This window comes from Trichomycterus rosablanca, chromosome 2, assembly GCF_030014385.1.
Source record: "Trichomycterus rosablanca isolate fTriRos1 chromosome 2, fTriRos1.hap1, whole genome shotgun sequence".
NCBI lineage: Eukaryota > Metazoa > Chordata > Actinopteri > Siluriformes > Trichomycteridae > Trichomycterus > Trichomycterus rosablanca.
Window position 1 is genome coordinate 30,512,876 of NC_085989.1, and position 13,045 is coordinate 30,525,920.

The 13,045-nt window shown below is 38.5% G+C and overlaps 1 protein-coding gene across 1 annotated transcript in view; it reads right to left on the bottom strand.

Annotated features, from left to right (window-relative positions):
• The window catches only part of ctnnal1 (catenin (cadherin-associated protein), alpha-like 1), an 83,508-nt gene that overhangs the window by 27,440 nt on the left and 43,023 nt on the right, over positions 1–13,045 (bottom strand). The window contains exons 4-10 of the mRNA XM_063014201.1: positions 12,594–12,713; positions 10,003–10,092; positions 7,242–7,412; positions 4,248–4,448; positions 1,497–1,583; positions 546–704; positions 352–444 (exon numbers count right to left, since the gene is read on the bottom strand). Coding sequence (XP_062870271.1) covers positions 352–444; positions 546–704; positions 1,497–1,583; positions 4,248–4,448; positions 7,242–7,412; positions 10,003–10,092; positions 12,594–12,713 — 921 coding nt within the window. The remainder of the gene's footprint in view (positions 1–351; positions 445–545; positions 705–1,496; positions 1,584–4,247; positions 4,449–7,241; positions 7,413–10,002; positions 10,093–12,593; positions 12,714–13,045) is intronic.

Here is a 13,045-nt window from a genome sequence, read left to right on the forward strand (position 1 = left end):
TGGTGATGGCCTGGGGAATTCCTCATTGCTACCCTCCAGTATCGTCCATTTTGCCACGCACGCACACACGCACACACATAAAATTTTTTTTTTGTTATTTGTTGTTTTAATTTCCCCACATTTTATTTACAGGCTTCAAATAATTCAGTGTAACAAATATAACATAAACTGGGTAATTATTTTATTTTAAACAACACTGCTAATCTACTTTCTGTTGTGAAATTATCATTCTCTGTATTGCTGTAAGATCGTTTTTTTTGTTGTTGTTGTTCTGCATAAAGAGCTAAATGTCCAATATGTTAAAAATCCTATAAAATATTGACTACATCCTCACACTACAGTTCCAGTTACCTGTGGACCAATCACATGAAAGGTCTCCTCCGCGTGGATGCAGGTGATCTCCAGAGGCTCTGTTCCTGAGACATGGCAGAGCAGTCGTGAGGTCTAAGAGCACACGGATTCAAGAAGTGGATAAGCACCAGGGTCGTAGACATAAGGGAGTGCTGGTATGTGAACCTGCATTTTGGTCAGCGTGTGCTGCTTACCTCCACCAGCTGCTCTCTATGCTCGGTGAGTGTTCGAGCATAATTAGCCACTGCCTCAACATTGCCCTCTACCCCTCCAGCCTTCAGAAGCTGCAGGACAGCATGATCAGAGTGCAGCTTCAGCAGCTCACCAGCCCTCCCCACAGCTACCTTATGCAGCTGATAGGACAAATATAAGACAGAGATTATCAACGTTTTTTATTTAAGGCTCACCTATCTGTTAGTACAATGCATAAAGGTAAAAGAGAAATAAACAAACAAGAAATAAACAAAGTTACATCACAAATAAAAAAGGGTTTAATAACAAAAGACAGTGATTTTGAAAAGGGATTTTTAACAAGCTTGTCAGGTGTCTACATACTTTTGCCTGTTCAAAAAGCATGGGCATTTATACAATCTGAACCCCCTACCCTTTGTGGCTATAGCAACATTCACCCTTCTAAGAGGGCTTTTGCCAAGCCTTTTGTGTGTCTGTGGGAATTTTTGCTCATTTAGTAAAAAAAAAAGCATTTGTAAGGTCAGGCATAGATGTTGGGCACAGATGTTTTACAATTAACCTTTGAATAAATGGGCTCTGTTCCTCCACACAAAACGTATCAAATCATGTCTTTATGGACCTCTTTTTATGTACAGGGGTACAGTCATGCTGAAACAGTAAGGGTCCTAACCCTGAGTGTTTCCATTAAGTTAAAAGCATATAATTTATTAAAAGATTCCATGTACCTTTGAGTAATGGGTGTGACAGATACACCTAAATATAATAATCAGGAGGAGTGTCCACATACTTTTGGCCATATAGTAAGGTCACTGGCTCAGTAAGCTCCACTTCTGAATATTGATTCGGGGACCACTAGAAACCCTGACATAAGGTATATAGACACACGATGTGTTCTAACACACAGTTAACACTTAGCCAACTCAATTCCTCTGTGTCACTGCCAGATGTCTCACCTCACGTCTGAGCTCCACAAGACTCTGACATGTTCTCAAAATGGCAAGCTCCAAATCCTCTGTCACTTCTTTGCCGTTTATCGCCTGCTGCTTAGAACAAGAAGGAAAAAGAAGAGAAAGTCATTAAATACACTGTATAGTCTATGCATACAATAACATTTCAGCATGTTTTTAACCTAACCTCTATGTAAGGACTAAAACACAATGCAGTTACAATACATAATGAAGTTTAATAGTACCTTGAGTTAGGAACAGAAAACCTATTTACAGCTTTATTCATATAATTTATCCATTTAAAGAGATGTGGGAAGTATGAGTAACTAGAATTAATTGGACTGATAAAATATTCCAGTTAAAATGTCTATTAAATTACAGAACAGATTTGCTAGCATATGTCTCAGTCTAAAGATAAGGAGTAATACCAGCTTTTATCAGAAATATTTTATCAGCAAGATTTTCTATTTTAATCTAAATGAGATTTTCTGCTGTTTGTAGAAAACAATATGAAACAGACATTACAGCGAACAGTTGCAACTGGGAAAAAATAAGGATTTAATACTCTAAACTTTTCTACAGAATTATATTTTGCTTTAAATGAAATCTATCAGTTGAAACAGCAAATGAGGGCTGAGACTTTTAGAGTAGCTGAATATTTTACTACTACCATGTCACAATTATTTAACCCCTAAATAATGCTGCTAATTTTAAAATGTACTGCCGGTATGTATGACCTAAAGTTGGGTTACAACTGATTAAATCATTGGGAACTCAAGAAGACCTTGAACATTCCTATAGAAACTATTAGGAGTATTTTCCAGACATTACACACTTATTGCATATCGGCAAACCTGCCTGGCCATGAAAGAAAGCCCAAAAAATCCCTGTGTGTTACTGCAAAAGACTTACTGATAGAAGCTGGGACAAATGTGTCTGGATTATGCCAAAAGGACTTTGGATAAGTCTGCAGAGTTCTGGGTCACAGTTCTTGTGACAAATCAAAACTGGAACTGTTAAGCCATATGGATCAGCGGTTTGTGTGGTGCAAGAAGGCATGGCATATGACCAAAGGAATACTGTTTCCACAGTCAAGCATTGGAATAAGTCAGGTATAATGTAACGTATAACGCCAATCTTGACAGTGTGACTGGCATAATGGATTCACAGTAACACCTAGGTATTTTTTTAGAAGGAATGTTATGCCTTCTATGGTAAAATTGAACCTTTCCAATAAGACAATGATGCCAAACATACTTCCAAGTCAACCAAAGCTTAATTAAGGAATTGGTACCGGATTGGTCTTCTCAGTCTCCAGATTTATATTCCACAGAAAATCATTGGTAGGGTTTAAAGAAAGCATCAAACCGCAATGAGCTGGATTTTTTGCACAAGAAGAATGGATAAAGATTCTACAAGAAGCCTGTTAGCAATTACTGAATTTGCTTATTAGAGGTTATAAGTAATAAGTATAAGTAATAAGTAAATAATAGTATTATTAGGGACAGTGGTAGCCTAGTGGGTAGAACTTTGGGCTATCAACCGGAAGATTGGCGGTTCAAATCCAGGCTCAGCTATGCAGCCACTGTTGGGTCCTTGAGCTCCAGGGGCGCCATACGATGGCTGACCCTGTGCTCTAACAGGATATCCATCCATCCATCCATCCATCCATCCATCTATCTATCCATCTATCAAGGCAAAAAAGATCCACCAATAACTGAAGCTGGGGGTTAAATAATAATGCACATGGACATCTGTCATGAGAACTAAATGTTTTTAATTTAAACTCAAAAGTCTGTATGCATAAATAAATATACATTTACTGAGACTTTTGTTGTATATTTTCATTCAATTCTATACATACCATAATATTACCATTTGAAGTAATTCTTCAAACTATGATCTTTGAGTGAATGTGCCTCTGCAGCAATCAACACTTTTAACTTTAAGCTGTTTGAGAGTGAAAGCACTTAGTAAAACATGACAGTTTTGCTGTTGTCCTCAGATACAGGCCCTACAGGTGGGAGCGATCTTATTTTAAGAGGATTACAGCAGAGCATTAGAACAAACACCAGACAGGCTATTGCCTGCCGGAACCCACCAAACTGATCTTGTCTGCTAACTCCCTGACTTTAGCCTGTTGACTTTAACGCCTCCCTGAGCACATACTTGCAATGTTCCTGCCAGTTATAGCTCGGGCAGGAAAAACACTACAGAATTGATCATGTCTAAATGCAGAGTGGAAAATACACACATTATTTCGTTTCTCTCAGCTTTCATCATGCATAATTCTAGAACTAAATCCTGAAAGTCCCATTTTCCATGAATGTTTTACAGTAGATTCTGCAAGTTCAAATGTTGACAATGCCATACTCGTTCATGGCATGGAGAAGAAAAAAGCATAACTGCCCCCTAATAAACACCTCACTAGTAAATCTGTGAGCATATGAATACAGAACAGGCCACTTATCACACCCCTTTGGGTGCAGTCATCTTCCTCATGAAGATGAGTAGCAGCCCTCACTTTTGGATCAGTTCAGGCACATACTGTATAGTCACTGTGTCCATAACGATCAAAAATGTATTACAATGTCAAGCATGTATGCTGTATGATTCTCTGAATAGCACACTCCTACAAAAAAAGAGAATAGAAGTGACCTTGTGTGACACAATGGTAAAATGCTTGAAATTACAGAGCCTGAGTGTATATACCATATGTATGCTGAATGTTATATATAGCATGGGTATATATCATACTGCCTGACTCCAAGCAGTGATGAGCTGCTGGGTTTCCTGTCGTGTTGTGTGGCAGAGCTGCAGTATTGTCTCACGCTGCTCATGACTGGTGTAGGCTGAATCTGTGAAATCTTCAGTCTGCTCCACCAGAGCCTCCAGCTGTGCTGCCAGAGCTTCACATTGTACACCAAACAGTGAGTTTCTCAGCCCCTCCACCTTACTCTAAAACACACACACACAAACAAACAACCTATTTATTTATTTAGATGTTGTACACTGCTTAAACTGTGGTTTTATTCATGGCAGGAAAGTAAGGTTATTCTTAAATTCCAGTTTATTGTCCTTACAAACAACCTAAATCACCTTGTATCAATTATAAAGTACAGTACAAAAACAAAGCATTGTTTAAAAATGTTTAATGGTGTATACAAATAAACAGCGTGACTTGAAATCAAGTTCATATGTGTTTAATTTATAGCAGCAATAAAGTCTAGGTCTTTAGTGTTAGGTTTTCACACTCTGCTCAAATATCCATGTCCAAAAATGGGCCCATTATTGATTTTGGGTATGGAGGTTTGGCAGCACTCGGGTGGCACAGCAAGCTAATGTGTTAGCATGGACAGGCATCCAACAAAAACAACTGGCAGTGTCTAAGGGAGGGATGTCAACAGGGCACCTTGCAGCAAAGGCACAGACCACCTTGTTCAGCTGCACCATGGTTTTGGTCTCAAGGCCACATGAGTGTTTGATTACTTTTTTACACTTTACCAAGCATACCAAACTCTAATTTCAACAGATTTTGTTCCAGATTTGGAGCAAAAGTAAAACCGTAAAACAAACCATAAAACAAATCAGGCAACAGAGGTCCATGAACAACGTATCCAAATGTATCAAATTGTGTTTAACAGTATAGAGGTAGAAAAACAACAGTGTATGCAAATATTTACCAGTTTATATTTTCCCCCTGCTGCTCCCAGATTTAGAAGTCGCTACAGTGGATCTGCTTCCTATACCAGACTTGTGTTTCTTTAAACTCAATGCCCTTCCTGATGAAACGCCTGTAATTTTATCCAGGCTTGGGACCAGCACTGAGTATTAGGGCTGGGCGATATGGATCAAAAATTATATCTCGATATTTTTTTCTGAATGGCGATATACGATATATATCTCGATATTTTTTTATTCCATAAGGTAATAACAAAAAGACACTTCTGAGACAAAGCTACATGTTCCAATTTTTTTACAGGCACTTTTATTAATATTCATGCTGGGGAAGCTTCACACAAGAATTATTTTTCCTTAAAAAAAAAAAAAAAAGAGCTATTCTAAGAAAAAAAAAAAAGTTGTTTTCTAAGGCATCTCCTGTTGTGTAATGTGAATTACAAATATATTGTCTGGCCCTTTAAAAATGTTAAGTGTACGATAGGGCGCAGGGAGCGAGTGTGTAGGGAACATGTTGGAATGACACGGTTTCCGGCTGAGCTTGTGTGACATTAAAAGTAAAACCCCGTTAAAGTAAACCCCTCGTTAACCCCCCACCCCCCCATGTTTGGACTTTATACATTATTTTATGTATATGTCGCCACAACAAACATTTACATTAATATTTTCTTTTACTGTATAGAACTCAGTTCTGTAATACAGGCAGAACTAATCGTTCATGTTACTGTGTAACTATTACAACATTTAATGCATATTAATCAGCGTTCTTCTTCATGCACTTTATTATTATTTAACAGCTTTATTTGTTGTTTAATTGCTGTTTGCTCCTTGTTTACTGCAGAGTTAGTTCATGCAATTTAATAATGTTTGGTTGTTTATTGGCCGACAACAAGAAATACTATAATAGAAGATAAATAAATAAATGACGTGTCGGACGTCGGGCGATCGTCCAGTATAAACTACCACGACCACGTACAACATCCAGTACAGAAATCACTCCCATAATGTTTGTTTTTTACAGATAGAGCAAATACATGCACATCACATATACAAACACAAGAGTCAGAACAACAGGAGACGCACCGCTACGTTATTATTACTTTCTCAACACTTAATGTGAAGTAAATACGTGCATGTCAGCGCGTGCATGCGCTTGTGTTGGTTTTTGAAACGAATAACGACTCGTTTTCTTGTTTTTTAACTTTGGGATTTGAAGTGAAAAACGAATGAAGGTACACGGAGCTGGAACCTTTTATCTGGACTTGTTTTCGGCGTTCTCTACAGAATACATTATTCTGCTGCTCATCTGACACTTTGAATTCGAACCATCTCCAAATAATTACAAAATTAGTCATTATTTTTCTTTTTAGTAAGCAGCTCCTCTTCGATAGCTTCTGTCATGTCTTTATCCGTCTCCATGCTATCGCTGCCTGCAGGAATTACTGGTGAAGCGGTGGGAGGGGCGAGTTGTGTTCAGTGAGGGAGAGAGGCGGGGCAGGTGAACATGTGCAGAGACAAACTGGGAGAAGAGAAAGACGAACTGTCGGATCTAACTGGAACGCAACATTTATATCGATATATGCGATATTGTCTTATCTTATATCGCGTATGAAAATATATCGATATTTTTAAAATATCGATATATCGCCCAGCCCTACTGAGTATCCTCCCAATACTGTGGGAGGAAACCAAAGCACCCGGAGGAAACCCACACGGACATGGGGAGAACATGCAAACTCAGCACAGAAAGGACCCAGACCGCCCCACCTGGGGATCAAACCCAGGATCCTTCTTGCTGTGAGGAGACAGTGCTACCCACTAAGCCACCATGAGAGTGCACTGACACGTGCACCTTTAATGGATAGGATGTTTTGGCCATCCACCCTCAGACATTAGCCAACTGTTAGTAAGCTAGCATACTTTACGGCTGCACCACCTGAGCACCAATTTATTTCATAGACAATAATACAGTAAATCAGTGGATTATAAGATACTACTCAATAAAAATGATATCTTAAACACTTATGTATAAATAATCTTTTTGACAATAAAAATATTTATATATGCCTGCACCTTAAAGTCTTTAATCCCTCCGTAGATGCTGATGGGCAGTGCTTTTGTCTCTCCACTGGTGCGGGCATCTGTTACAATCTCAATGACCTGCTCCAGAGCCAGACGCATGCGCTGGAACACTGCGTTCTTGTTAATACGAGCAGACTCACAGTCAGGGTGTCTGAGACATGTCTGAAGGAAAACATAAGCGGATCATTAATATATATGATTATTACTGATTATATTAAATAAATAGTTTACAATTATTTATGGTAAAAATAATTTAATGAATAAAAAAGGGAAAAAAGACTTTGTTCAGTTACTCATGTTAACTTCTTAATGTTAGAAAATAATTCAAGTTAAATATTAAAATACTTAAACTTAAACATTACTATTGTTTGAATATTATTTTCCTTAAATATTTTTAAAACCTGCATGTTAAATTTAATTATTTTTATATAGACATCTACAGTGGGGCCAAAAAGTATTTAGTCAGCCACTGATTGTGCAGGTTCTCCTACTTAGAAAGATGAGAGAGGTCTGTAATTTTCATCATGGGTACACTTCAACTATGAGAGACAAAATGAGAAAAAAAATCCAGGAAATCACATTGTAGGAGTTTTAAAGAATTCATTTGTAAATTATGGTGGAAAATAAGTATTTGGTCACCCACAAACAAGCAAGATTTCTGGCTCTCACAGACCTGTAACTGACTCCAAACTCAATCATGACCAAGACCAAAGAGCTGTCGAAGGACACCAGGAAGAAAATTGTAGACCTGCACCAGGCTGGGAAGAGTGAATCTACAATAGGCAAGCAGGTTGGTGTGAATAAATCAACTGTGTGAGCAATTGTAAGAAAATGGAAGACATACAAGACCATTGATAATCTCCCTTGGGGTCAAGATCTCATCCCGTGGGGTCAAAATGATCATGAGAACGGTGAGCAAAAATCCCAGAACTACACGGAGGGACCTGATGAATGACCTGCAGAGAGCTGGGACCAAAGTAACAAAGGCTACCATCAGTAACACACTACGCCAAGAGGGACTCAAATCCTGCAGTGCCAGGCGTGTCCCCCTGCTTAAGCCAGTACATGTCCAGGCCCGTCTGAAGTTTGCCAGAGAGCATATGGATGATCCAGAAGAGGATTGGGAGAATATCATGTGGTCAGATGAAACCAAAATGGAACTTTTTGGTAAAAACTCAACTCGTCGTGTTTGGAGGCTGAGTTGCATCCCAAGAACACCATACCTACTGTGAAGCATGGGGGTGGAAACATCATGCTTTGGGGCTGTTTTTCTGCAAAGTGGACAGGACGACTGATCCATGTTCAGGGAAGAATGAACGGGGCCATGTATCGTGAGATTTTAAGCCAAAACCTCCTTCCATCAGTGAGAGCATTGAAGATGGAACGTGGCTTGGTCTTCCAGCATGACAATGATCCCAAACACACCGCTCGGGCAACAAAGGAGTGGCTCCGTAAAAAGCATTTCAAGGTCCTGGAGTGGCCTAGCCAGTCTCCAGACCTCAACCCCATAGAAAATTTGTGAAGGGAGTTGAAAGTCCGTGTTGCCCAGCGACAGCCCCAAAACATCACTGCTCTAGAGGAGATCTGCATGGAGGAATGGGCCAAAATACCAGCTACAGTGTGTGCAAACCTGGTGAAGACTTACAGGAAACGTTTTACCTCTGTCATTGCCAACAAAGGTTATGTTACAAAGTATTGAGTTGAACTTTTGTTATTGACCAAATACTTATTTTCCACCATAATTTACAAATGAATTCTTTAAAAATCCTACAATGTGATTTCCTGGATTTTTTTTTTCTCATTTTGTCTCTCATAGTTGAAGTATACCTATGATGAAAATTACAGACCTCTCTCATCTTTCTAAGTAGGAGAACCTGCACAATCAGTGGCTGACTAAATACTTTTTGGCCCCACTGTATAATAGCAGAGACTTCCTGTTAGAACTGCAGTCAGTGCCAGCTTTGCAAAGGCCAAGTCAGTTAATAGCTGATATTTAAGATTCATTCCAAGTGGGCCAAGTCAGAGTCTTAGGTCTTGCATTAACCTGTAGCATCATCCTGAGCAAAGTGTTTAAGCCTGTTAAACAGTATAAAATATCCTATGATAGTCTGAGTTCTCTAAAAAATACTTTTGCTTGTAATTGCTAACATGGCATCTCTGTTGAAAAACAAAAACTTTCCTCTTTTGTATTAAACCAACTAATTTTTTTTTTAAAGGGCAATACCTTTGTCCGATTTCTTGCACAGAAGGACCGTAGATTGGTTAAGGTTCCAGGCAAACTACAAATCCCAGGAGCTGCAGCGCTTATCAGTGAATCGGTAGTTGGTTGACTAGTCGTAGCCTCACCTAGTGCTGTCTTCCCTTTAGCCCTAGTTAGTACCCCCCATCACTGAACAGTGAATTGGGTTATTTACAGTCGGACACCTTTTCCTACTTACCAGGTGATTTCTCTTTTGTCCTTTTCCCTAGTCCCAAGCGCTTGCTCTCATTCTGTTTAGTCCTAGTGTATTTTACATGTACTTACCAGCCTTGTTACACTTTCAGGCGATAAACAGACAGAAGTAATCTGAAGTAATTTGAGCTTATCCTGAGAGTCTAATAGCTGAACCTGAGACAAGCCCAAGTTTAAATTCCATTCAGTGTAAATAATGAAATAAAAAGTTGTGTGTCATCCTTCTACATTTAGTAAATGAAAGGATTACACTGCTGAAAAAAACACCTTTTGGATTTAGGTATATATACTTGCACAGACCTTGGAGGCAGTAAGGAGCATCATGGTGCATTTCTCCAGCACAGCACGAGCTGCAGCCATACGTGCCTTCTGCTTCTCATCCTTTAGGTCCTGGAAGACAAAGAAACACTAATCATAGGTCAGAGATGTTGTTTAAAAATAATTAAATAAAACTATTTATTAAAAGCTGAACTCCAGCATTTTCCACACATTTTAATAAGATGCACTGCTCTGTAACTGTCTAGCTTATGGTTTGGTTACACTATTTTATCAGTAATTTGAAATGTTTGTTAAACCATTAGGCAGAATTGTAGTGGACAGAATGATTTGACAGCAAACTGCACTACCACAGTAGGTGCCATAGGTATTGAACATATGAATGAACTAAAGCATCCAGACAGGGCTCTCGGTCCCCAGCACATACTGAAGCTACCAAATCAGAGACCTGACTCTGGCATGTGCAAGAGAGTGTGTGTGCGCGTGTGCGCAAGTGTATATAGCTCTTTCTTCCTGACTGGTTTTAATAGATAAGTATCTGTTATTATATTCTTTTAAAAGGCTCTGCAGGAAGAGAATAAGAGATTCAGATGTGGTGCGAGTTTGGAACTCTGATAGACACTGGAGAAGACTCCGCTCTGTAATAGATTCTCTTATCAGCTTATCCGTGCACTTCCCCTGCTCTGCTTACTGAGGCAAGAACCAGAAGAACCAGATGTACTGAATAGGAGCCAGATCAAGAAGTTTTACACATATTTTCAGCTTATCTGAATGTCATAATATTAGAAATTATGTACAGTAGAGTAAAAAGTAATTGTACCCTTCATGAGATATTGCATATCTCTCACCAAATTATTAGGTTATTATTAAGTAAAATCACAGTTCCAGTTTCCTGGGTTTGATCCTGAGTTTAGCCTACTACAAACCCCATTTGGGACATTTTGTAATATATCTGTGATTTGTTTGTCCTCAACATTTATTTAACTGACAAAATTACAAAGATTTCCAATGTTTTGCTTGGACCAACTTAATTGTATTTTGCATATATAAACAAATTTACAATTTGATGTCTGCAACACACGGTGTTACATCACACTACCTATTAATTATACTTTCTAATAGTTAGAAACTAAGGATACTAATTGTTGCAGTTTTCTGAGGGGAATGTTTGACTATTATTGCTTGAAACAAGACTTTGGCTGCTCAACATTTGTTGTCGCAGTCGTCTGATTTTCCTCTTCATGATGCTTCATGCATCTTCAATAGCAGACAAATGCAGTCCAGTCCTACTGTTGTATCATGTGCAGAATGAAGTCTGGCAATGCCTTGCTAAAATATCCATTGACTCCCAGGAAAAAACGTGTCTTTAGAAAATACAGTATACGCCTCTGCATCAGTGGTACCTTTACAAATATGCAAGTCACCCATGCTGTGGGTACTGATGCATGGCATACCATGACACTATAATTGGTTTTGCACCTTTTACTGATAGTCTAGAAGACCATTTGTCTTTGGCACAAAGAACTCGATGTCTGACCACAGCACACATTTCTACTGTCTTTTGGTACATCTGAGATAGGCTTTGACCTAGAAAACTGTAAGACGTATCTGAGTAGAAATGATGTATGGCTTTCTTTTTGTGTAATATAGATTAAGGTTTCCTGCATTTCCTGATGCTCCAGCAGACTTTTCCAAGTTTCCCATGTGGCTATATTTTTATAGTAGCATGATCGTTTCTTATACATTGCCATAGCTCTACACAGACTGAGATTTTTTTTCATAATATGTCTGGTAGATGGTAAAAGTTATTTGCAAATTATTTGCAATCTTTTGTTTGGTTGTTTTTAACTGATTGACAATTCTCCAGTGAAGTTTGGCACACAGTGGTGAGTCACAACCCATCTTTGCTTGCACAGACTGAGATTTTGGTGGATTCCTCCTTGTGTACGTAATCATGATACCCTCACCTGCTACCAATTCACCTGCTTACTTCAAATACTCTTTTTTTCCCAATGTTTTTTTGAGTGCATTGCCGGTATCAACATTTGTTTATAAGTACTAAATACAAAAAGTTTGATCATTTAAGGTCAAATTAAAGACCAAACTTCTACAAGAACACTGTCAAAAACCAGCATTTTATAGTAAGTACAAACAGTAAAAGAACAGCCAAACATGGCGGTCACAGTGTGATAATGTGGGTAATTTGCTATGTCAGGAGCTGAACAATTTTACATTATTGAGGACACGGTGAATTTCACTTCCTATAATGATTTTAAAATCATCTGTCTGGTGAAGTGAAGTTAAATTACTTGGCAGTACAACAATCCAAAATGGCAAAGTAACCTCTGAACAGGTAAACAGAATGTAACAGAATGAAAGTTTTGAACTGACCTGATTAAAGTCTAGACCTTAACCCAAGATGATGTGCTTATATTCAATTTTTTTTGTGTAAAGTCGTGTTTTGTTTGAGGATCTGACATCCGAAGTGTCAATTATGTAAGAACAAAAGCAATCAGAGGCAAACATAGAAAAAACAGCATAATTAGACTCGTGTTTACTATATTAATAACCAGGGACATGTGGACTTGTGCACGTGTGCTGTTGCTTGCTCTTACATTTTGCCGGTCTCCTGTAAGGTGCGCAAACTCCACCATCTCATTGCCAAACTGACTAAAAATGTGCACAAACTCCTGAAAGGTGCTGACTTGCTCCAGCTGTTCTAGTGTCATTAACACCTGCAAATGATAAAAACTCAAAATCAAAAACCAGCTAGACAGACAGACAGACGCATCATGTCACTTTTTACATAGTTTTTGTTTTAGAAGGTTTTTCTCTTCTGAAGCAGTGTGAGAACATCTGGAAGGCAGTGAAGAGTGAATATGTTGATACAGTGAGGCACCACATATCACATTTATTTCACACATATTTTTCAACTAGAACTAAGAAGACTTCCTAACCCAGCTAGCATTCAGTGCCATTTCTTTGAGACCATGTATGACAAACTTTAATTTGTTTGAATATCGATAAAATCTAGTCAATTCAGAATCAGAATAATCAGAATCAGAAT